General features: G+C 42.1%; 3 protein-coding genes across 3 annotated transcripts in view; 1 reads left to right on the top strand and 2 right to left on the bottom strand.

Moving 5' to 3' along the window:
• The window catches only part of mtmr4 (myotubularin related protein 4), a 44,518-nt gene extending 44,143 nt beyond the window's left edge, over positions 1-375 (bottom strand). Inside the window, exon 1 of the mRNA XM_035911479.2 lies at positions 284-375. The gene's annotated coding sequence lies outside the window, so the exon portion shown is untranslated. The remainder of the gene's footprint in view (positions 1-283) is intronic.
• Positions 376-1,919: 1,544 nt separating this feature from the next.
• On the top strand, positions 1,920-7,266 carry hpda (4-hydroxyphenylpyruvate dioxygenase a). Its single transcript, XM_006799573.2, has 14 exons — positions 1,920-2,027; positions 2,251-2,277; positions 2,495-2,557; positions 2,871-2,975; positions 3,067-3,109; positions 3,214-3,296; positions 4,096-4,185; positions 4,281-4,387; positions 4,663-4,740; positions 5,012-5,174; positions 5,278-5,349; positions 5,459-5,581; positions 5,671-5,787; positions 6,937-7,266. Exons 1-14 carry the CDS (start codon positions 2,025-2,027, stop codon positions 7,048-7,050), a joined length of 1,188 nt encoding a protein of 395 aa, XP_006799636.1. The 5' UTR covers positions 1,920-2,024; the 3' UTR covers positions 7,051-7,266.
• A 6,351-nt stretch (positions 7,267-13,617) lies between these two features.
• rnf43 (ring finger protein 43) overlaps positions 13,618-26,054 on the bottom strand; it is a 112,508-nt gene continuing 100,071 nt past the window's right edge. The window contains exons 3-9 of the mRNA XM_035911466.2: positions 19,428-19,502; positions 19,166-19,297; positions 18,911-19,012; positions 18,655-18,825; positions 18,458-18,560; positions 16,411-17,919; positions 13,618-16,289 (exon numbers count right to left, since the gene is read on the bottom strand). Coding sequence (XP_035767359.1) covers positions 16,264-16,289; positions 16,411-17,919; positions 18,458-18,560; positions 18,655-18,825; positions 18,911-19,012; positions 19,166-19,297; positions 19,428-19,502 — 2,118 coding nt within the window. The 3' untranslated portion in view covers positions 13,618-16,263. The remainder of the gene's footprint in view (positions 16,290-16,410; positions 17,920-18,457; positions 18,561-18,654; positions 18,826-18,910; positions 19,013-19,165; positions 19,298-19,427; positions 19,503-26,054) is intronic.

Below are 26,054 nucleotides of genomic sequence, written 5' to 3'. Positions count from 1 at the left end.
AAAGTGGACCACAGCCCCAGCACAGCCTGGCACTATACTAGGAGCCAATTAGTTGGTGAACCGAAAGTGTGCGTGTGTGCGCGTAAATGTTAGCACTGTGCTAGCTACCGGATAGCAACACTGATACAGGCTAGTGACTAAAATTCGCTCATTTGCCCACAAAAACGACAAAACCGCTCAAGGTCCACAAGTTCGAGACAAGTCTGACGGCCTGAGAACATGTCACATGCAATATATCATTTAGAAGTTACTTCATTTTAAAAAATTAAATCGAGTTACTCACTCAGAAACAATCAGCTGTCACAACGGTGACTCAGTAGACTGCACGACTTCCGCATTCTCGCCCGATGACAAAAGCCGCAACCAATAATCGAGTAGGTAACCGAGCACTAGGAGACCAACGACGCTGCAGAATTCTCACCAACCAATGAGAATTGAGAGCAGACAAGCCAGCGGGTCAAACACGCCCACAGCAGAGCCAATCAGGTGCCACTACACTCCTGAAGCGCACCAATAGAAAATCACAGCGCGGCACCAACTGGAGGCACACAAACAACGTGCAGTATGTGAGCTCGGCACACAGACACACACCACCTGGAAAATAGCAGGGTTTTCACATTAGCGGAACACGCGAGATGTACGCTTGAGCTGATTGTTTAACTGAACTATCGATGATTTATCTTTAAAACAAGAAATCAAACGAAATAATTTATTTGTAATATAGCTATTTAAATAAATAAACTGATACTTTATTGATTACACGAGGGAACTTTTGATTACACGAGGGAACTTGTTGTATTACAGCAGCAGGATAAAGAATAAAAACAGTATAGTCTACAATAAATAAACAAAATAGTTAAACATACGTGCCACAGGCGCATAGTCAAGGCCTAATAGGGTGAGAATAACTAAAAAAACAAAACAAAACAGAATAAAAATGCAATTACGTTAGAGTGAACAGTAAGACTGAGATTGTGCAATGCATTACTCTCTTGCATATAGTGTAAGCATGTACACTATAAATCTAATAAATAACTGTAAGATGTGAGTTATATTGGAATATATTTGATATCTGATATTAAATATGGTTAATTCAATAAATAGAATAATTAGAAAGTATTGATTAATTTGTAGCGTGAACAACCAACCCTTTAAATTTACACTTAAAACCTTTAATCATGCAACCAATGCAACTAGTTAGTTGCCCAGTTATCCTGAAGCACCCAAGACACTACAAGCACCCTAAATATATAAATACATAAATAGATCGATAAATAAACACTACAGTATATGATTGTTTAAAGGGATGGTTTATTTGCCACATACTTTAATGCAAAAAAAAAAAACTGAGTGAAAATCTGTTTTCAGTAAATGTATAACATGTAAATGTATGACTCTTAGCACAATGTATGGAGACAGTAATTCAAATCACATCACATCCAAGCTGGCACACACTAATCTTACAGTAAGTGCTTATTTTGTCCGGCAATATTGCTCCCTCTGGTGGTGGAAGTCAGAAACCACAGAGGGCTTTCAGAAATTCAGGAATATTTTTATCCTCACCTTTAACAACACCACATCTTTGCTTAGTGCAGAACTCCCAGTTCAGTTCTGCACACTGTGGATGCATTATGATTGTTTTTTAGCTTTTCATCAGCCTCAGTTAAATAATACATTTTTAAAAGTTTGTCTGTTTATTTCAGTGGTAAGTGGTAAGTTTAGTTTCAAGAAAAAGATCTGTGTCTGTAATGTTTTCCCTAGCTTTGTTTATTATGTCTATGTTTCTATGACGACTGCATGACTAAGGACTGGACACTGATTAGACACAAAAATGACAGGACAGACGCCAAAACCTGGGTCACTGCTGCCGAAGTTTCAGGAAGCGAGGAGGTGGACAGGTGGGTGTAGACCCCAAAGGACCAATCACAGCTGGTGATCAGGTCAGTACTTATCTGCTCATTTTTGGCTTGGCCCTGATTTCCAATCTTCCTCTTCTTGAGCAAAGCCCCATCTGAAATCGCAGTATGGTAAGGAGACTCGACTATAATCAAAGCCAATTATAATGAGCAGATGCTGTCAGTTGTGGGACTCTGGGCCTTCCCACAACTGAGTAATTGTGGAGATAATGGCCTCTTCAGCAGATAAGAACCAATTAAGTCACATTAGAAATACGAGATCAGTTGACTGCAGGTTTTTGCTGACCGCGTGTTAATGAAGCTATTATGATTTTCCTCTTTTCCTTCTTCTTAGACAAGCTACACAGACAAAGGAGAGAAGGTGAGATTAATATTTTCTCTGTGGTGTCTGATGTTTTGTTATGTGTGCTACTGTGTTTTTGCGTAATATTCACAGCTGGTTAATTGGTGCAGGAAAAAATAAACCATCCCAGAGTTATTTTTCAACTACCCATTATAACTGGTTACTGTGTTACTTGTCACCTGAAGAATTTGCACACATTCCAATGTCAATCTTGAGTTCTGCTTTTACTTGCTAGCCTGCAAGGGGAAGGTTCGTCAGGTTCCATCATATCACCTTCTGGGTCGGCAACGCCAAACAGGTCAGTATCCAAACCCCTCTATACATGACCAGAAGCTCACTGTTAGTTATTCAAATCTTTACCGTATCATCCATCTGTGAGCTGACTTTGAGCCTGTACAGACTCATATACAGGTCAGAGAGCTGGTTGCACCAAAAAAAATAAAATGTCAAATTAATTAAATAAATAAACAGAATAATCAGTAAAAACAGTTTTATTGTGGATTATTGTTCAGCATACAGGTGAGACTACACATTACACTGTGGCATGTCCTAGCTTCAGTACGTCTCGCATTGTTAGATTTCATCAGAGTAACAGTGTGGTTACTTCACAGGCAGCCTCATTCTACTGTGATAAGTTTGGCTTTGAGCCCCTGGCCTACAAGGGTTTGGAGACTGGCAGCAGAGAGGTGGTGTCACATGTCATCAGACAGAATAAGGTACGAACAGTAACGTTCACAGAGTGTTCAACCTGGCAGAAGATCTCACCCTCAGTGCAAAAACATAACTACTCCTCTGCTCTCCTCACAGATTATATTTGCATTTGAATCTGCTCTGAATCCTGGAAATGAAGGCAGGTTTTCTCATCAGATCACTTAAGATTATAAAAAAGGTGACATGACGATATGATTTAAATTCTGCTTTATAAATCATTTATATTCTGCTCCCCCCCCCCAGAGATGGGAGAGCACTTAGTTAAACATGGAGACGGAGTTAAAGACATTGCCTTCCAAGTGGAGGACTGTGACTTCTTATTCAAGGTAAGATGACAGATTGTTTTCAGTTAAACTTTAAATCTTTCTAGTGTGAGAATAAAATAAAATTTAAAAAAACAAACAACACTCTAAATTTCCGTGTTTTTCTGTGTCCCTTGAACTGTGCAACTGGTTGTGGTGCGCGATTGTGGATAATTCTACACGGTAAACCAACATTAGCCATAAAGAGACAGTGATGGGGAATTTGTTTCATTTTTTATCTGTTAGTTTCAGTCTCCGCTTATCTAGACTAAGATAAGATAAAAACTTACATGCTTGTGCCAAAAGTTGGGAAATTCCTGACAAAAGTTGGGTAATATAGAGTAGCTGCACTGATCCACTGTTTGTCTGAGGTTCATATTAATAATACTAGGAGATAGTAAATAATTAGAGCTCCACTGTGCTCACATTAGCTCACTTCTGTGACTGAGATTTAATCTTCTTACCTCATACTATATATACTGACATGGGGTGAGGAGTGTGTTGAAATTGGGGTAAACAGGCAGTGTTGTGACAACTCCTACTGCAGCCTTGAGGTTTAGCTGCTCGTGTGAACTCTCTTTACCTCAGACAAGGTCAGGCAAGACATAAACTGCCGTGTGGACTATCAGGTGGCTGCAAAGATACAGAATCAACGCGCACTTACTGCAGGGATCAACAGCCTTTGCTCTCTGAACCACCATTTTGTAGCTTCTTAGGAAGATATTTTCCCTTTGGCCACTGGAGGGCTTCCAGGAGCCACAGACACACAGTTGTTTCAAACTCCCGTTATCTTACACCCATCCTGACATCTCTCCAATGACAGACGGCCAAGGAGCGAGGAGCTGTGGTCGTCAAGGAGCCCTGGGTGGAGCAGGACAGCCATGGGAGGGTCAAGTTTGCAGTGATTCAGACGGTACATAAAGGGTGACTCACATTAGAAAGCCCTGTGTAAATACATTGAAGAAACTGAAAGCCAATAATAATGCTGTGCAAATGTTTTGTCCTCAGTATGGAGATACCACACACACACTCATCGAGTACCTAAGTCCCTACAAGGGCCTTTTCCTGCCGAGCTACAAAGAGCCTCTGTTTAGAGATCCCCTGTTAGCTAATCTGTGAGTCTCTCCCACAACACCACCTCATCTGCTACAACCTGTGCCTTTTTTTTTCCCTCTGGTGTTTTTTGTGCATACACATGGAAGAAGTAAGATGAATCTAGATTTCACCACTGTCAGTCCCTGATAACATTTTAGTACATATTTTCCCTTTTCTGTGGAATTATAGACTAAAAGATTATCATAAAATCACAACAAAACATGATTATGTGTATTTTGATCACATCTGTATATCATTAAGCAGCCTGACTGCTTATTCATCTTTTCTTTCAAAGTCCACCAACAGGTCTGAACTTCATCGATCACATTGTGGGAAACCAGCCAGATGACCAAATGGTGCCAATTTCAGACTGGTAGGTCACCTGTCTCCAGTGCACGTACACTCGCTGCGGGTGCAGCAGACACACAGGGCAAAAGGACAAAGTAAACAAACACCACAAGCAGTCGCTCCACTGCTGTTGCTGGAAAATGTTGGTGCATTTATTCAAAACAGCAAGCCCTCATACAAAATGACTTCTCCACAAAATTCAAAGATTGCTTCAAGAAAGAAGGAACAAGAAGAAATGTAGTTCCTTTTTAGCTCCAATGATTAGTATTGCTTAGCTCGTATTCCTGAATTTCTAGGTACCAGAAATGTCTGATGTTTCACCGGTTCTGGTCAATCGATGACAAGCAGATCCACACACAGTACAGCGCGCTGAGGTCTATAGTTGTCACAAACTACGAAGAGACCATTAAGATGCCAATCAACGAACCTGCCACAGGGAAAAAGAAGTCGCAGATCCAGGTGAGGCTTTCAGAGGTTTGCTCTGTGACATGGATCCCAGCAGCCCGAGGGGTCTGATACAAAAATGTGTGTGTGTGTGATGTCCTGTGTTGTGTCCTCACAGGAATACGTCGACTACAACGGGGGGCCAGGTGTTCAGCACATCGCCCTCAACACATCGAACATTATTGAATCTGTGAGTTTGTGTAATTAGCAGGAAAACTCCAGGCTATTTTGAAGCTTCATGCTTGCAGGGCCTGTTTTAGATTTGTCTTTTTTCTCCCTCTGTTCTTGTCACTAAATAGATAGTGAACCTGCGCGCCCGAGGGATGGAGTTCCTCTCAGTACCTGACACATATTACGACACCTTGAGGAAGAAACTCAAAACTGCCAAAATCAAAGTGATCGAAGACCTCGACCGTTTACAGGTGAGGACTGCTTTTGGCATGGTTGATTTTTTTTGTGCTTTTTTCTTTGTGTCTTTAAATCTAAAAGATCTTTTGTTTTTCTTTTTAAGGAATTAAAAATCTTAGTGGATTTTGATGACAAGGGCTACCTCCTTCAAATCTTTACCAAGCCTGTGCAGGACAGACCAACACTTTTCCTGGAGGTCATTCAGAGACATAACCACTTTGTAAGTGACCAGTTAGGCAGTCTACTGGTATAACTTGTATAAACAGAGAGTAGGGCTTTGCTATATCTAAGGCCTCTCATACCACACCTGTATTAACCCCATCAGTATGGAGGGCAAATATTTTAGTTGGGCACAACTTAACTCTGACTAATACGTTTTTTTGGACCGAATTCACGGTTTACTTGAAGATTTTTTTGCTTCATTATGGCACTTTTTGGTTATTGACTTTTTGAATATTTAAAAATAGTCCTTTAGACTATTTTTGGAACATTTTATGATGTAAATGATCTATTTTCAAAGAGTTTCTGTGTGGTAATTATATCAAAAGATGGAAGCGATGTGATATAACACATAAAACACAGTTAAAACCACTGAAACCACATATTGACAATCCTCTCTCAGGTGATGCAGTTTTTGAATGCTGCAAACTTCTGATAAAGTTTTTACTGAATAGAAATATGGCTTTTGAAGGGACCAGACTTTTGGGACAGTTGCCCACTGTGCCCAGTATGCGTAGGTAATCTAGCCTTTACTGGTGGGATTTACAGGCCTAGGGCTCTGTTTCACGCCTCTGCCACCTTCAAGAACCTGAGGAAGAACACCTGTTTACAGCTCCCACCCAGCATGAACGCTACAAGAGCAGCGTACTTGTAAAAGCTCAGTAAATCTGTCACAGATGCAGATTAAAAGGCTCACTGCTTCACAGCGAGGGGGATCTCTGGATTGGGTTGCACCCTGTGGCACTCAATTCATAACACTCGGCGCCCATTCTGCTTGTCAGAACACGCTCATCTTGTCACTCTCCGGTGTCTACAGATGTGGATACAATGCATGAAAGTGAGAAACTGCATCTGAACCACAGCAAAGAATTTCTCAGAGGAACCACCAACACTTGATCTTTGTTTTTTGGATTATCTGTGAAAATATTTACATGATTAATTTGCGAGCGCCCGGTGAGCGCAGCTTGCTGTCACAGAGGAGATGTTTGAACTTTGGGAGGATATTTATGTACCATTTGTGATCCAACATCAAAGCGTTAAACACCCTGAACGTTGTCTGAGAGAAGATCCCTAGAGCCATAACAAATGACACAGAAGAAGGTAGATCTTTGGGTAATTAGCCATCTGTGTGTGTCTGTTCTTTCACCAGGGCTTTGGGGCAGGAAACTTCAAGTCTCTCTTTGAGGCTATTGAGAACGACCAAGACGCCAGGGGCAACCTCACTGTGCTGACACCCAAAGGGCAGGCCGAAGCCTTCTACTGATCCGCTGACGTCTGATGCTGCCAAGCCACACTGGGACTCTTATCTACTCGGCTGTACGTTTCAGAGGCGGTCGACAACACCCACCACGACTGCAGCACAGCAAACACTTATGCAGTGTTGAATATCTGAGTGTGACAAGCTGAGAGTGTTATCAGATATGCTTTTAGCTGTCAGGAGATTGCACGGTGTTTGGCTAAATAAAGAAACAAATGTTCATGTGGGCTGGCATATGTGGTTTGTAAATAGAGGTTCAAATATTAAAGGAATAGTCTGACACTGCTATGCTTTATTGTGGAGGGTTAGCTGTGAAGACTGACATGCTCACATCTTCATGCTGAACCACAGCCAGGAGACAGTTAGCTATGTACGTAGCTATGTGTGTAGGTACTATGGTTGTACGACACACCACTATTACTACAGAAATTCAAAAGAAATATAATCAAACATCACCGTGATATGTACATAAATTTAAAAAAAATAATTCTCTGTTTTGCTCCAAATAAACTTAAAGTGTGATTTAGTATAGTGAGGCAGAGAGAAATAACCAGACCAAAGGAACAATTGCACACATCATTTATACTATAATATGTGGGATATGAATTTTTCATTTCATATCTTCTTTGCACAAAGACTGGAAAAGAGGCCAAAGAGCCAGCTGAGCGTGTAGTAGCATGTAATCCCTCTAAAAACTAAAAGCATTATCCAGGATTGATCATATGTCCGTCTTACACTTTAGGCTTTATGCAGATTGCTTTTCAAGGTGAAACAACAGTACTACTAGAGCTACTAGAACTTACACGCCTCTCTGCAGCTTCTCTCCTCCTGTTCCCCCCCAAAAAAACCCCCATGTCCATAGAGACTGTGTCAGTTCCCAAACAGACAAAAAAACAAACTAAAAACCAGCAACAAACAACTTAAACATAAAAAAAAAAAAATCACAAAGAAAGAACAATACAGTATCCACATCTGAACCAAAGAGTAAAACAGTGAAATGTGGATTATTAAATATTAGGTCTCTCTCCTCCAAGTCTCTGTTAGTACATGACTTAATAATTGATCAACAAATCAATTTACTTTGCCTTACAGAAACCTGGTTGCAGCCGGATGATTATGTTAGTTTAAATGAATCAACACCCCCGAACTCATTCTAACTACCAGAAATCTCGAGGCACAGGTCGAGGGGGCGGTGTGGCAGCAATTTTTCACACCAGCCTATTAATCAATGAAAGACCAATACTTTTAATTCATTTGAAAGCCTGATGCTTAGCCTTGTCCACCCCAGCTGTAAAACTCAGAAACCAGTCTTACTTGTTAACATCTATCGTCCACCTGGGCCTTACACAGAGTTTCTGTCTTACTTTTTATCTGATTTAGCGCTCAGCTCAGATAAAATAATTATTGTCATGATTTTAACACTCATGTGGATGCAAAAAAGTGACAGCCTCAACATGGCACTTAATCTGTTATTAGACTCAATTGGCTTCTCTTAAAATGTAAAATAACCCACCCACCACTTTAACCACACTCTAGATCTTGTTTTAAAATATGGCATAGAAACTGAACATTTAACAGTATTTCCTGAAAACTCTCCTATCAGATCATTTCCTGATAACATTTACGATAATGATTACACAGCAGTGGGGAGTAGACTTCATCACAGTAGATGTCTTTCTGAAAGTGCTGTAACTAAGTTTAAGAATATAATCCACCCACTGTTATCATCTCCAATGCCCTGTACCAACACAGAGCAGAGCAGCTACCTGAACGCTACTCCAACAGAGGTCGATCATCTTGTTAATAATTTTACCTCCTAACTACGTACGACTCTGGATACTGTAGCTCCGGTGAAAACTAAGGCCTCAAATCAGAAGTACCTGACTCCGTGATATAATTCTCAAACACATAGCCTAAAGCGTGAAGTGAGGACGCAAGTGCAAGCAGAGGTCGGTATGAGGAGTAAGTTTATTTAAGGTGGAGATGACAAGGACAGGGAGTAAAAAAAAATAACTAAACGGGGAAAACCTAAATATATGAAAGTGAAACCAAAACTCACGGAGTAACATGCAAATGAACACAGGACGGACCACGGCGGAAACACAAGGAGACTCTGGGTAGACATCACAGACAAACCAGCAACAAGCAGGAGAACACACAGGGCTTAAATATTCACAGGTCTAATCGTAGGATGGGAGACAGGAGGGGAACACACCTGGGAGAAATCAGGGCTGACGAGACACAGACGTAAAGCTGAGAACACTCACATGAGACAGAAACCTTCAGAATAAAAACAGGAAGTACAACAGGTATGCACAGACACGAGCTTAACACAAGACATGGCAACAGGGAGGGAACACAAAGATGTGGGACCAGGGCAGGCACAGAGACACAGAACAAAAGGAGCTTGAAATACAAAACAGAAACAAAACCTGAGAACAACAACAACCAACAAGAATGAACCTAAAACATAAGATAATAATCAAAACCAAAACCACTGAATCAGACTCAGGACCATGACAAACCCTAGGTTTCTCTTCAACACAGTAGCCAGGCTGACAAAAAGTCAGAGTACTGTTGAGCCAACTATCCCTTTAGCGTTAACTAGTAATGACTTCATGAACTTCTTCACAAATAAAATTTTTATCATTAGAGAAAAAATTACCAATAATCATCCCACAGATGTAATATTATCTACAGCTACTTTCAGTACCATTGATATTCATTTAGACTCTTTTTCTCCAATTGATCTTTCTGAGTTAACTTCAATAATTACTTCCTCCAAACAATCAACGTGTCTTTTAGACCCCATTCCTACAAAACTGCTCAAAGAAGTCCTGCCATTAATTAATGCTTCAATCTTAAATATTATCAACCTATCTCTAATAATCGGCTATGTACCACAGGCCTTCAAGCTGGCAGTAGTTAAACCTTTACTTAAAAAGCCATCTCTAGACCCAGCTGTCTTAGCTAATTATAGGCCAATCTCCAACCTTCCTTTCATATCAAAAATCCTTGAAAGAGTAGTTGTCAAACAGCTAACAGATCATCTGCAGAGGAATGGTTTATTTGAAGAGTTTCAGTCAGGTTTCAGAGCTCATCACCACACAGAAACAGCTTTAGTGAAGGTTACAAATGATCTTTTTATGTCCTCTGACAGTGGACTCCTCTCTGTGATTGTCCTGCTAGACCTTAGTGCAGCGGTCGATACTGTTGACTATAATATTCTATTAGCGCAATTAGAGCACGCTGTAGGTATTACAGGTACTGTGCTGCAGTGGTTTGTATCATATCTATCTAATAGACTCCAATTTGTGCATGTAAATGGAGAGTCCTCTTCACCCACTAAGGTCAAATATGGTGTTCCACAAGGATCAGTGCTCGGACCAATTCTGTCTACATTATACATGCTTCCCTATCATTAGAAGACATAGTATTTTTACATTTTCACTGCTATGCTGATGACACCTAACTCTATCTATCCATGAAGCCAGATAACACACACCAATTAGTTAAACTGCAGGAATGTCTTAAAGACATAAAGACCTGGATGGCCGCTAACTTTCTGCTTCTTAATTCGGATAAAACTGAGGTTATTGTACTCGGCCCTGAAAATCTTAGAAATATGGTATCTAACCAGATTCTTACTCTGGATGGCATTACCTTGGCCTCCAGTAACACTGTGAAGAACCTTGGAGTCATTTTTGACCAAGACATGTACTTCAATGCTCATATTAAACAAATATGTAAGACTGCCTTCTCCCATTTGCGCAACATCTCTAAAATTAGAAATATCCTGTCTCAGAGTGATGCTGAAAAACTAGTTCATGCATTTATTACTTCCAGGCTGGACTACTGCAATTCATTATTATCAGGAAGTCCAAAAAACTCACTGAAAAGCCTTCAGCTGATCCAAAATGCTGCAGCAAGAGTACTGACAGGGACTAGAAAGAGAGAGCATATTTCTCCTGTATTGGCTTCCCTTTATTGGCTTCCTGTTAAATCCAGAATTGAATTCAAAATCCTGCTCCTCACATACAAGGTCTTAAATAATCAGGACCCATCTTATCTTAATGACTTTGTAGTACCATATCACCCTATTAGAGCACTTCGCTCTCACACTGCAGGCCTACTTGTTGTTCCTAGAGTATTTAAAAGTAGAATGGGAGGGAGAGCCTTCAGTTTTCAGGCCCCTCTTCTGTGGAACCAGCTTCCAGTTTGGATTCGGGAGACAGACTCTATCTCTACCTTTAAGATTAGGCTCAAAACTTTCCTTTTTGCTAAAGCATATAGTTAGGGCTGGACCAGGTGACCCTGAATCCTCCCTTAGTTGTGCTGCAATAGACGTAGGCTGCCGGGGGATTCCCATGATGCATTGAGTTTTTCCTTTCCGGTCACCTTTCTCACTCACTATGCGTTAATAGACCTCTCTGCATTGAATCATACCTGTTATTAATCTGTGTCTCTCTTCCACAGCATGTCTTTATCCTGTCTTCCTTCTCTCACCCCAACCGGTCGTAGCAGATGGCCGCCCCTCCCTGAGCCTGGTTCTTCTGCTGGAGGTTTCTTCCTGTTAAAAGGGAGTTTTTCCTTCCCACTGTCGCCAAAGTGCTTGCTCATAGGGTGTTATATGATTGTTGGGTTTTTCTCTGTATCTATTATTGTACGATCTACTGTGCAATATAAAGCGCCTTGAGGCGACTGTTGTTGTGATTTGGCACTATATAAATAAAATTGAATTGAATATTTTGATAGGAAAAATGGGAAACTATTGTAGTGATTTGTTGAAACTTGCAAACATAAAAGGAAACACAGTTTATAAGGCAAAAACAGAGTTTGTACAAGTCTAAAACGCTTGAAAGTCAATATTTTTGTACAAGCAACTTTGTTCTTCAGCACAACCTGAACTCTCCTAGGGAAGCTTTCTTGTCATTTCTTGTCATAGTCTTCAGGAATAGTTGGAATGTCATTCATGCATCTTGAAGAACTCTGATTTGAACTAAAACATTTCGAATTTCATCACTCCATCAGACCTGTTGCCACTGATTTTCAGTACAGTTCTTTTTTTAATTTAGCAGTTTACCTCAGCCTGTTTCTCTTTGTCATAAATGGCTTCTCAACAGCCACGCTTCCATGGAGATTTTTGGTGATGAAGCAGTGAATAGCAGATAGATCAACTAAAGGCCCAGGTGTATCATGTTCTGTGTCAGGTCTTTTATTGGATTCTCCCCCGATTTCTTAAGGACATGACTTTCAGATACCTCTTCCATCTGCTGTAGATTGCTAATTCTTATTTCATCCTCCACTTGCTCAGTTTCCTCAATTTTTATAAGGTCAATCTACACAACATACTGAGATATTCTAAGTTTTCAGCTAATATCTCTTTGGGAATCACCATGTTGGTGCAAAAGTACTATTTTATGTTTGCCAAACTGTGTTACCTTTGGCAGTTTTCATAAACTCAACTAAAGACATAAGAACAAATGATGTGTTTTTGCAACAGGCTCCTAATAAAGCTACTAAAATTACAGTTTGAAATGTGTAGATAAAACACTGGTTAATTTTTTGGATAAAGCACCTTTTTTATGATTAAATGATTCATACTGTGAGTCAGTGAAAATAGTCAGGTCCAATGGCTGGACTGAAAATGCATTTAAAAGCAGCCGGGGTCCAAAAAAGCCAGAGTACTGGCTTAATGCATTGCTGTGTGCATCATATTTAAATTAATTTAAATTCAGTGTGAACATTGTTTTAATCCCCTCCTGTTCAACTCCCCAAGCAACTCCAATTTGAAACCAAACTGAAACACATCTGGACACTATGGAGCATTATCTTGTAACTTAACACACACAAAAAAACCTGCCTAAACTGAGTGTCCGGTCAAATCTGATATAAAGATTATTTAAAAGTTACTCACAAATAAAGTTTTAAATGCCTTCTCTCCTGGAAGTTACATCACTACCACCAACTTTGCTGCTGCAAAATATTTCCATGCATTTCTTCCATTACAACTTTTCTGAGTGAGACAGCTGTAGCTAGCAGAAACACTGTGCGACCACTGCTGAGCCATTTCAAAATAAGTTAGCATTTATGCTAACTGCTTTTCTGTAACCCTACCTGGATGAAATGCATATGTTTGTTAATGTTAGTTTTGGGGGCTTATTTTAACTTGGAAGGTAGGGTACGTTAAATGATAATAATACAGGCCATGCATAAATATAAGCACTATATCATTTGACAGAGAAAGAAAGAAAGAAAGAAAGAAAGAAAGAAAGAAAGAAAGAAAGAAAGAAAGAAAGAAAAAAGATAAATGATAAATAAATATCATATCGTATCATTTAGTGGTCATTAAAATGTGTTCAGAAGGGTCATGATGATTCATCCCATAAATCAACAACACACTGTTCTCCCCTACCGAACCCCTTATAGGTTAACAATGAGAGTATCAGTATCAGCATCAGCAATACTGGCCCTGTATTTACTTGGTATCAGATCAATACCAAAATCTGGAGTATTGCACAGCAATATCAAGCAAAACAAGAATAACAAAATAATGAATTGAGCAGTGAGGACTTATTTCAAAATAATTTATTTGCATATAATTGGAATGAAGACAGGTTGATACATCTGTGATGGCACCGGTCAGTTTCCATATAGGAACATTCAGTCTATACAGAAACCACTTTCAAACCTGGGCAAAATGGATAAATATATTAGTAAATAAATATATTAGTGACATGTCACTATATTGAAATGTTCTATTATATATAAAATACAACACTATTTCATTTTTGTTTTTGTTGTTCACTTTTTTATACACAAAGTATCCAAAATATACTGACATATCCCTTAAAGTTCTGGAGGGACTTTCTTTTTTCCTCACTCTATTAGAAAAGGCAGTTTCAGCTCATTATTCTTGCAAAACATAAAAAAAACATACAAACACATAAATGACACAAAGAGAAAGATCTTGAACAGGATGAAATCACACTAGATATTGTGTGGCATCACTTAATGCAATTTTTTTCCCATGTGCTGATGGTTCCGGGCTTACTTTCCATTAATACTATATAAAGTTTTATGTTGTTGTTTTTTTTTTCTATAAAATTTACTTGAGCCAAAGTGCTGCTTGTCATTCAGTCATTTCCATCTCAGTCTCTGGGACCATTTGGACAGAAAAAGGAAACCCTGATGCTTTAGCTAAAGGACACTGAGTTGACACATTCAAAGTGAGGTATTGGTACGAGGGACCGCAGGCCAAAAAAAAGTTTCCAAAAATAATTTCCACTTCTATTCTAGCATGTCCTCTCTTGTCAGTGGGAGCACACAGTGGGATCCAAAAGATGGGTGGGAGCAGAAAAAAAAAAGAAAAGAAAGGCACAACATATTAAGAGTTCACTGTGTTCAAGAAGTTGCCTCTTTGGTTAGACAGGTAAGAGCTTAGTGTGTTCCTGTTTACATGAATAAGGCACCGGTAAGAGTTTAGTAAGTGCTAATGGTTACATGGCCAATGTCCATGCTTTCTCTGCTCAGTCTGCAGTCTGACTGCAGGTAAAATCCTTTCACATTTTCGCTGAGCCTTGAGAGGAACTCCACTCTAAAACACAATTCCTACTGCTCTGATCTCAGATTTTCTAGTCTGGTACAACAAGACGAAGCCTGTGGTTAATTAGAAAAGAAGCAGGTCATTTTTTTTGATAGCGTCAGGCCAACTGTTATCTATCAGAGTGGCTAGAATAGGCTTTACATAAAAGATGGATGTGTGGCCATTACAAAAAGGTTTAAGGCACTTCCACATGGGCTATGCCCATTTTTTAGATACAGCATGTGAAGGATAGATGGGAAACCAAGGTAACAAAGGTTTAAAAGTTAATTCTATCAAGTGTTCAGCACAGCGTGGATGTCTTATGATTTGAGGTGGCACTTTCTTCATGATTGGCACAGAATAAAAAAAATTATTTTACCGCTTTGGGCATTTTATTTTGATTTTTCTCCAGTGTCTGATTGCTCCTGAGACATTCCTCAGGATCTACACATTGGGAAAGCAAAAGAAGGACACTGGTGCTCCTTAAAGTGATGTTCAGGACTGCTAGGTGTATCTAGCATGGCTTTACTCCAGTTACACTGATACCCAGTTATTAAGGCATATTTCTACAGCTTTAGGTGCTGAAAGACAAGTGGAGAGTATGAGCTCTGTGGAGGACACTACAACATTGTGATGAGTTTAAAGCAGCAGATGACCGTCCTTCTGCTGAGGCTCGTTCACTGTGCACAGATCAGGGGGTTTAACAGCACTGAGGTCAAACATGTGATGTAACCACTGGCAAAAGAAATGACAATACCAAGACGATAGCTTGTAATGACGAAAACATAATTCAGTCAAATCGATTCATTTTGACAGATGAAATAAAAAGAAGAAAAAATACAGCTGCCATATTTGTAATAGTGAAAACAAAAGGCCCATGCAAAGCTCAGCAACCTCAATGAATGCTCATTTGCTTGAGGGGCTGAGCATCAACCTTTCCTCTCTGTTTGGACAGGTCAGACTGCAGAGAGATTTTGTTGAGTTTGTGGGAGCTACATGGTTGTGACATAAAAAGGAAAAATAAAATCACTACAGCAGTACCTTTAAGGACCTCGTGTTTGAGGCGTGTTAAGAAATCTGAGCTGAGGTAGGCTGGAGAGAAAAGCATCTCTCAAGCTGAGACTGGACTCAGCGAAGGAAGACGAAGAAGTGAAAATGAAGTACCTCTAAGATAAATCAAGTTATTATGTGAGAGAAGAGAGTTTGGGACACGCTGCAGAGACAGAGTCTCACTTCACGAGGGCTCAACACCTTCAGCAAGGACCATTTGATAGCTGTCACCAAGGAGCATGAGAACTTGTGATAGCATGGGCGTTCTTCCTACGAGGTGATAAGGAGTAAATGCACAGAAGAAGGGCGTTTCCTCTGTGCTATATGAACTTTTTTTACTCATCTTCACATATTCCTTTTAGTATATTTTGATATTAAATATCATAGAGGGTTGAGAATGACTCTAAAATTTCATTTAATTTCACTTTTAATAGTGACGATCGTTTGATTGTTTGAGCTTGGGGAATCATCTGTGTGAAGGCACTGCTGGTGGAAAGACATCTGTGGAAGACATGAGAGCCAATGAGAGGCTTGTCCAGTCTGGCTCCTGTGTAGCAGTGTGATCATGGGGATGCAATACGTTCTCACACTCCAGACTCCTCTTCTGATCCTGTGGACACACACAAAAAAGCTCTAGTTCATTCTATGATGATAAACACAGTAAACAAAGAGGCTTTAGTTTTAGACCACACAGCTAGCAATGGCATTTATGACAAAGAAGTGACACCCACCCTGATTGTGTTGTAATGATTGGCAGTATAAACAAATGTCTGTGTTGCACTCAGCAGCAGGCCCCTGATGGAACCTACAGGGTGGCCTGTCCATAGAGGTCCCAGGCCCCAGGAGCTGAGGCTCTGAGTGGGCCTGCTGCACCCGTTTTTGCCACACAACATGGGCCCCAGCACAGCAAGGCCAGTCCTCCATCCCACCAGAGTCCAGAATGAGGGGCACAGGGAGCAAGGTGGGGTGCAGCTCAGGAGGAGAGCAGCAGAAGCCCGGGCCCTGACCATAGTGGATGTGGATGCTGCGGTCATCCTGCAGATCCATATTCTGATGGAAGCGAACAGAGGGTCCTTCAAGCACACATCCTCCCACTCTCCCGAGAGGAGCAGGAGGGTGTCCGTGTCCCTGGTGGCAGCAGTGGGGCTGGAGTTGTAAGGAGATTGGGGACATAAGCACAGGAGGTCCTGCGGCGCTGCCGGCGTCGTGGTCTGGACACTCAGGCCCTGGGCTAGGCCGATCAGTGGAGTTTGCTTTGGGGCAGTGGCAGGGGCTGTGCTTAGGAGGGGACACGGTTGAGTCTTTGTCCGGGACAGGAACAGCAGGTGCAGCTGTGGCAGCGGCGGCCACCTGCTCCTCGTCTGAACCTCTGCTCGCACCCTGGCTGTGCTCCCCCTCCTCATAGTGGTGGTGTCTGTGACGGTGGTAGTGGATGTGGCTGAATACAGTCTGTGGCTGTTCTTCAGGGCAGCCTGCTTTGTTCACCACAGAATCCAGGGACCTGGGCCGGGCCTGGGCACCAGCCTCCAGGCTGTTCCTGCGGGGCGCATGTCCGGGACCTGGTCCACAATAAACAAACGGGTCATAGTCACTGCTCAGAGAGCTACGGAAGGTGGACCAGCTGCCATAAACTCCCTGCAGGGACACATCAGTACAGTTGAGAACTGAGTCACTGGATGAGCCGTGGCACGGCCCTGAGCTGGAGTCGCTCGCTGGTCCGTCAGCTAAGTATCCGCTGCGCTCCGTACGGTAGCTGCCACCCGAGCAGCTTCCCTCGTCCTGCCGGCTGTGGGCAGGTGCCCCACGGGTCTGTGGCGTGAGTGAGACCGTGTGATGCAGTCTTGAGCTGGATGCGCTGCGCTGGCCTGGGCAGGATGAGCGGTAATTATAGCAGGACCGGCGGGGGGTGTAGTGGTGGGTGGAGGTCCTACAGTTACCGCCAATCCTGTGGGGCCTCCCAGGAACCTCCGTGGGAAGGTGGTACCCACAGGCTGAGCCCAACGGCCTGCTGGTGAGGAAACGTACAGTCTGAGTCTCCATGGGAGAGGAGCCACTATAGTGGCCCAGATTGGGATAAGGTCCAGAGGGTCCACGAGGATAGTGGGGCCTCATAGAGAAGGGGATAGCATGCTGGGGGAAGGGATGGTTGTGGGGACTGCTGTAAGGCTGAGGATGTAAGAAGCTCTGGCTTTGCTCTGTGTTCTGCTGGAGTCTGTTCCTCTGGGACTGCCGCTCCGGCCCTGTGAACCAAAGCAGAAGGTAAAATAAAGCAATTACTGTCAAATACAGCACTTATTAAGAAGAATGTTAAATTTATGATATGCAAAAATCTTTTTAAAAAAATCAGGCTTTAGATTTAAGATCTGGATCACAAATTTCACCATCAGGCCAGGCTCTTTCTGTGTAGTTTGCATGTTCTCCCTGTGTTTGTGTGGGTTCTCTCCGGGTACGCTGACTTCCTCCCACAGTCCAAAGACATGCAGTGGGGTTAGGTTAAGTGGTAACTCTAAATTGCCTATAGGTGTGAATGTGAGTGCAAATGGTTGTCTGTCTCTATGTGTTAGACTGGTGAACTGTCCGGGGTGTACCCTGCCTCTCGCCTTAAGAGAGCTGGGATAGGCTCCAGACCCCCGTGACCCTGACAAGAATAAGCGGAAGAGAATGGATGGATGCTTTAGATTGGTCAGTTAAACTTTGTTTGTCTTGTAAAGTCAAAGAAAACCATCAGATTCTGCAGCAGCTTCACCAAAAAACAACTAGAAATGTGCTCGTCCTCACCCATGATGTTGTGCATGCAGAGTGGGCAGGTGCGGTGCTGCAGCAGCCACGGGTCAACACAGTCTTTATGGAACTCATGAGCACAGGAAATGATCCTCAGAAGCTGGGACGAAAAGGAGGTGGTTCTTAGAATGTCCAACTGAAAAGCGATGCTTAAATCTACAGCTGCAATGTGCACCCTCACCCTCTCCTCTTACCTGCCCGTCCTGGAACTCTTCCAGGCAGATGGCACAGACGGGGCTCGAGTTAGAGCTGCTGGCTGAACCCCAGGCTGCACGGTGGCGCTGCAAGCCCGAGCAGCCCTGAGAGCTGTAGATTTTGATCTCCAGTTGACTAATAGCCCGCATGGTCTGTTGATGGACGGAGTCCTGCACGCACAAGAGGAGGAGCGTTAGGTAAACCTTTGAATCCATTTTAGTGGGCTTTCCTACCAACACTGCTGCTGTCACTCACCAAAGTTCTGTTGGACTTGCACTTGTAGCGGAAAGCAAAAATCAGGATGATGGTGAGAATAGCCAGGACAATGGTGAGCAGGATACCAACATCATAATGTGGCTGAAAAGGGAAAAGAAGATTGCACTATACACTCGCTAGATTCATATTAAAAAGACATAAATAGATAAAAAGTTGCCTCTTAACTAAGACAATTGAATTTTTTAGATTTACACAGCTTTGCAGAAAGCATCCGGCTTGTTCCTGCATGCTTACCCATTTTGGCTCCATCTTGATCTCAATGACAACTTTGGCTTCCTCGTTCTTGTTGACCAAATCCATCAACTCCTTAGCATTATTATCCTCCACCAGCACAACTGGACGGGGAAGGGAGTCTACTTCTTGCAGCTGTGTGTGTGTTACAAAAATATGATAGTAAACAAAGCAGGAGGAGACAGAAATATCATACTGAATGTGAAACTTCAGCATGCTTTTTCCTTATTGGCAACTCTAGCTTTAGCAGGGTCTGAACACTCACCTCAGCAGCAGCACTGGCATCGTTTCTGATATCAAAGATCACCGCTTGAGCTCCTTTATCCAGTGCCATGCGAGCCTGAAGGGGACAGAACAGGGGGATAGAACAGGGAGACAGCAGTGTGTCAGTGTGAGTTCTTCAGAGGCCAGATATACAGCGGACTGTTAGTGTCTTAAACCATCACTGGGTGGCAGTCATGTCACGAGACTCAGGCCTCATAGGCAAAGTGAGCTCTAGCTGACTCCAGAAGCCAAACACAGACTACAAGTGTGTTAATGGTGAACATGAAGGCATTATTTTGTCTGACTGCCAGCTACAGTGTAGCTATAGTGCAATCTGTCTGTGCCAAGATTATTAGAAATTGTATTAGAAAGTACTACAAAGCAGGTTTGGAGTACTTTGGCCGGTGTATATATTGCTGATTGTCTACAGATTGATTACCCAAAAAACAAAGAAACAAACAAACCAAAAACAAAAAAGAGCTTCCTATGCCCTAGAACAAGTGTTGTCGAATCTGTGGCTCGCTGTTACCTTAGTAATTTAATATTGCTAGTAACATATCTTTTAAAACTATAGTCCTTAACTGATGGCAGATAGCTGCCCCTCCCTGAGCCTGGTTCTGTTGAAGGTCTCTTCCCGTTAAAAGGGAGTTTTGTCTTCCCACTGTCACCAAGTGCTTGCCAAGTACTGTTGGGGCTTTCTCTTTATTATTGTAGAATCAGTCAAGAAAATTGCAGTTGGTGAAACTGTTTTAAACCATATGTGTGCTCACGTGAGTACTATACTACCCGGGCTACTGACCAGGTTCTAAGTCCTCAGAGCTGGGTTTGCCTTATATCGTCCTGTGCATGTCAGGCCTGCTCTCTGAGCCTGCATTTCTATACCCCTCTAAATTTTCCCTTTTTAATCTAATTGCTCCACTACAAAAGCCCAGAATTGCTTTCTGCACCATCGCCAAATAGCAGCTGTCTCATCACATGTTCTTAAGTGTTTGGCATCTGCCAATGCTTAATAAGGACAAGACATGAGTTTAAACACCTAATGACACGGGCCAGCCTTCAACAGTGATTCCCAACTTACTGCCCCCGGCCCAGAGCAGGAAGGAGCACGCACACTGACACACAAAACATTAACAAAAGAAATTCAAGTGAAAAACATGACTCACTTGATTTATTAATTAAGTTAATGAAGAGCTTCTTAAATAAAATAACAGCCCTGATCTCTTCTCAACACTTCAAAAGAAGAGAGCGTCAGCACATGACATTTAGTATGTATAAACAAAACGTTTATCACACCACCTATTTCCTCATAGCAGCGGGTGCACCAAAGGTGTGCAGGTAGGAGTGTGCACAATAGGAGTGTACAGAAAAAAAGCATTAATGTAGAATTATATTTGAGAAATAGGTCAAGTAGCTTGTAGCTCTGGTGCTACAATTTTTGAACAGTAATTGTAGTACATGCATCAGCCTTAAATGTAGTGTGGTCACACAGAAGGAGAGGAAAAAAGAAAGAAAGAAAAAAAAGCTGGACTCTTGACATGTGGGAATTTGCTTCACGTTCCCTACACCGCTATGAGCGTTTATATCCTCTAATCGTGGTGATAAATGCAGGGACGACTACTCTTGTGGTCCAACACACACACACACACACACACACACACGCACACACGCACACACTCACACACGCACACACACTTCAGACTAACTGTGGCCAGTTAGGGAATATATCATAATATGCTCTACAAATGACTGCTGCTGTGGTCTTATTATATCTCAGTATTAGTAGTGGTGTTACCACAGTGTGGTCGCAAAACCACAAGCTGCTGCTGAGCTACAGATCCGGAAGCGGGCCGAGAAGGATCTTGTTACATGATTAATATGAGATATATTTAAACTTTATTGGCGCAGTGAAATGAAAACACTTGTCTGCTTCTAATGAGACAGTTGAGAGGACTAGCAATGCAAGTGTTTCAACATCTCCACGTTCGTTATGATCTGAACTGAAACATACATGGCTGCAGTTAGGTAAACACCCATCCTCAAGAAGTGCAACTTGGCACATGTGATTACACACCATTTGGCATGTGAGCCGTAACAATTGCAGCAACGACTGTGGTTTGCAGAGTTAAACAGCAGGGATGTCAGGGAAAAAACTAACAAACAACAGACCGCACAATAGTCTGCTTCCACTTCTGACGATGACGGATTGTTGGCGAAGGGTGTAAGTGAAGCTTTTGGTGCGTCTTATTGAGAGTAATTACTTCAGATGAGGAGTGGCAGCAGGTAATGTGGGCCTTCCTGTCACAAACACAAACACACCCGAGGGCGAGTAGCCAGAGAGAGGCACTGTGAGGTCATGAAGGTAAGCTTTCAACCCTAGCGACCTAGAACTAAAGAGGCAAATGTAATCTGGTTACTGAGCTCATTCTGCAGGCTCTTTATTCACAGCACATATCTCCACAGCATGAAAAGCACAGATTTATAACTTGAACGCTTATGTGATGTTTTTATATGTAAACCTTAATGAAGTGAAGCAGCGCTGTAAAAGGAGAGTGGATCAAAATTTCTCCACGAGGATGTGAGAGACTGATTAAATCATACAGAAAATCATTTCAAATAACTTTAAGCTATTGCTGCTACAGGAGGCTCCATAAGCTTTACGCTAGTTTTCTACACAATGCTTCTGCATTTTTGCTGGGGGTTTTGTTAAAATAGTGGAATCCACTGGGATTAGATCTAAATAATTTTAGAAACTGGTGAGGACCAGATGATTTTTTATTATGTCTGTAGTATTGATTAGTGGTCTGTAGTGTCAGTGATTTAACAGTCTAATTTAAAGAGTAAAGCTTCAGATTACACTGTGCCGCTTGCAACATAAGCATTCAAAATGCACAGCATAATTGTTTTTGTGCTCACATTATGTATAGAATAAAAAATGCACTTTAAATTCCTTCCAAATATTGGTATCCAGTACTTTATACCACAATCCCTTTAATAAGGGATTAAACAATATATGTGGCAGCTCCCCACAAAACCGAACTGGAGACGCTGATAAGAAAAAGAAAGCGTATATAATCAGGCACCAATACCTTGGTCTACCATTCATGTCGATATTGGCCTTGCTGGCATCAGCAAATAAGGTGACATTTACAGATGTCAGATTGATCTGTTTCATCACATCAGTTTGGCCTAAAAAAATATTTTTAACACTTCTATTAATATTAGGCCAGACTTTCCCAACAATGTATCCCTACTCCTAATAGTGTGGTTTTCTGACACTGTCTGAAAACACAATATACATAGCTGCAAATAAATACATGCTTTAATGCTGCAATCATACAACATGAGGTGGGCTTCAAGTTGCAGAAGAGAGGAGCTAACAGGAAAAAGTGACTCACACAAACAAACCAATCCAAAATCTGCGCATGTCCCGCTTTACTATGAGTGGCACGTATCTAACCTCCATATTAACTGCAGCTCACTGTGCGTAAACATCAGCTGGAGCCAGTCATCTTCTCTCTCCAGCAGTGGGTGGCCTGCTGTTTTTGTTTACATCCCAGACGAAGTGCACTGTCTGCAAGCCAGGCCTGGCATCGCAGCGTGTTTTCAACGGAGCAGAAACAAACTATGCACTTCTGATGTCCTCAGCTCCGCGCTGAGGATTTTTCTGTCGCCTGACACGATCTCTTTGCTTGTAAACGTCTCAGTGTTTGTGCTGGGTGTAATGCGAGGCCCATCCAGCAGCCAGACTCCATTCATCTGCAGCCATGTGTCAGCGTAATGGAGAGAAAATGAAGAGGGGAATGTTGAGACACACAGATTCAGTCTCGTCTGTAAAGGAACATCTGCTGTATTAGTCGAATGTCTTTGATTAAACTCAGAGTTTTGAACTCTATAACATTTGACTTTTGGATTCAGAGTTTTTTTAAAAAGTTATTCAGGCTTTATAAACCTGCTGATGTTGAACTTTATTCGCCGTTTAAACCCAACTTTATGACTTGTCCATAGGTCTAACATCCCAGCATGGCTTTCCACAGCGTCCAGCACATGAGTAAATTACACCCCGCAATAAGGAGTGAAAGTGAAAGGGCTAAAAGAAGAAAGAAAAAAACCCCCCCGAGATAAACCAGGAAGGAGGCGAGCTGTGGTGCTGCTGCATTAAAGTGTCTAATGACAGAGTACAGCGCTCCGGGCCTACAGGTCTGAGGCCGACTCTCTGCTCTGTCATTTCTCCTGAGCGGCCCGGCACGCTGGAACCATTACTGAGGCACCAGGACACGCCGCACGGCTAAAAGAGGAGCAGACGGAGGTGGGGGCTGGTGATGATAGAAGGGGCAAAACGGCATGAAAAACAGGTGCAGTCTGCGGTGGGATTATTATAGGTGCAGTGTTCAAATCGACATCTGATTTGGGATAGTCTTCAAAACCTTTAATAGGCCTAAAGAGTTTTGTTATTTTATGTCACATGGATGGTGTGACAGTGGATTTTCCTACCAAGCATGGCATAATGTGCAAAATAATGAGGCCATTTTTTTGTGTGTTCCTGGCTCTGTGTGATGTCATTGAGAGCTGACTATTTGCAGGTACAGAGCTCCTTGCTGTTCACAATTGTTTATGAGGAGTAGCCAATCAGAAGGGAGGTTTGGAGAGAGTTTGGTTCAGGCAGAGTGAACTGAATAAATAGTGATCATTCTGAATGATGAGTCCTGCAAAGCTAGAAGCCAAGAATAAAAATATGGAGCTGGAAAAGACCACAACAGTAAAGTGTAAAATACCTGTAAAGTACCTAAGGAGAACTCTAAATTGTAAAAAATAGGCTGTATTTTTCCCTCCTGTGCTAATAACAAAGCTCTGCAGGCAGCCACGTGGCAGGCAGGCAGATGATTCTTTAACTTATTTAGCAGCTGAAATACTTTCCCCATGTTTGGACCCATTTAAATCTACATTGGCTACATTGGCTTGGCTCAGTCGATAAAACAGAGGCCTGTTCTGAATAACAACACTGTAGAAAAGCACGCTTTACCTGTGACCGAATTACGAGCACAAAATGAAATATCGGATAAACTTTCATTTTGGATATAAGCACTGAGTTCAGTTTACATAGTGCACGTTAAAAAGACGACACAGACTACGTGACTGTGGGCATGTGGACGATCTCAGTATCTGTGTTTTCATCATTTTAACCTGATAAAAATCCAACTGGGGTTGGTACTTCAATCAAACTGTGTGGCAAAAACATCTATGAATGGAGATTCTAGCAAAAAATAAGAACAATGTGGGCGCTCGCTCCGCTTGTTTCAAGTCCATTTATCCAAACTCCCAGCGTCCACACCGCATTCTTAACTGACTGCATTGCTGTGACTTCTTTTGTGTAAACTACATCAAATTGAACCAGAACTACACAGCCTCTGCTATAAACACTGTTTAGCTATAACTCTGGAGCTGTGTATTTAAGTCTAATTGTGTGTGAATAACATGTCTGTGTGTGAGTGAGCTGATTGCTGGGTGCTCGCTACTGACTGAACCAGCAGTGGAGTCAGTCAGAGGAGGGAAGGGTGTGGCTCTGCTGGGTATCCATTACTCACACCGGCACTTTGATGTGGGGTGGGGGGGCTACTGTATGGAGGGAAGGGGGGAGGGGGCATGCATGTCAGGGCAGGTGAGTGGATTCTGTGTTCTCAAGAAAAGTATTAAGCCTGAGGGGGTGGGCCTGAATCACACACACTCCTCCTCCTACCTCTCATTCATCGTGCCACACACACACACAGAGATATTAAATCCAGAACCAGGGCTTGGCCACCTTTCTCATGCGGAGGAGAGAGGCTGGAAAAAGTTATGAACCTGATCTGCCTGTTTTGAGGTGGGAGCAGTCATTTTGAGAGCTCTCAGCGTTGAGGGTCGGGCTGGGCCTCCCTCCCTTGTTAGCAGTCGCCCGAGCTGCAACTACTCCACACATTTGAAATGCAAAGCACAAGGTGACAGAGGAGGACAAGTGTCATCTGATACGCTATCACTTGTTAAACACATCGTGCAGACATCAAAGGAAATAAGCAGCCCAAAGCCCGTGTTGGGGGCGGGGGCAAGCGAGAGTAAAGCAGCGATGATGGAGCCGCGAGGCCTGACTCCACTATGTGCCCTCACTGATTGCTCCTTAAAGTCAACAAGTCTAGTTGGGGGTTAACAGTGTGCTAGAGTATCAAGAAGTAGAAAAGCCAGCCAGTGTAAGCTGTGTTGCTCCAGAAGAATAGTTCTAGGCTGATACTCACATATCCGTACTCTAAATATAGAAGCAGAGCCAGGAGAGAGCAAGCATGGAAGATGAAAGCAGGGAGAAAGCAACAAGCATTTGTAATTAACACAGTCACATCAGTTATTCAGTTCCAGTGTTAAATGAAAAATATTTACCATAACAGAAACGTTGTTGTATAAGTTGCTAACTACCTCCTGGTTCAACCATCAGATTTGAAGAAGAGAAACAAACATTTCTGATCTTCTAATTTGATCTGACTGAAGCAAGTGTAATCCCAGCACCTGACTAACCAGCTTTTCAGGGTAAAACACACACTCTTCTCCACAGTTCATAATGTATATACATATACACATTTGAAATATGCAGTAAAAAAAGAAAGAA

The sequence above is a fragment of the Neolamprologus brichardi genome, chromosome 10, assembly GCF_056152115.1.
Source record: "Neolamprologus brichardi isolate AB-2024 chromosome 10, ASM5615211v1, whole genome shotgun sequence".
Lineage (NCBI taxonomy): Eukaryota > Metazoa > Chordata > Actinopteri > Cichliformes > Cichlidae > Neolamprologus > Neolamprologus brichardi.
Note: the sequence above shows the minus strand (reverse complement) of the source record. Positions and strands in the feature narration are given on the sequence as shown.

What these genes read in the sequence shown, in the direction of transcription:
- hpda (XM_006799573.2), top strand. An exon ending in AGTTTGCAGTGATTCAGACG is followed by an intron (nt 4,186 to 4,280) that starts GTACATAAAGGG and finishes TTTTGTCCTCAG; the next exon opens with TATGGAGATACCACACACAC. An exon ending in ATGGTGCCAATTTCAGACTG is followed by an intron (nt 4,741 to 5,011) that starts GTAGGTCACCTG and finishes CTGAATTTCTAG; the next exon opens with GTACCAGAAATGTCTGATGT.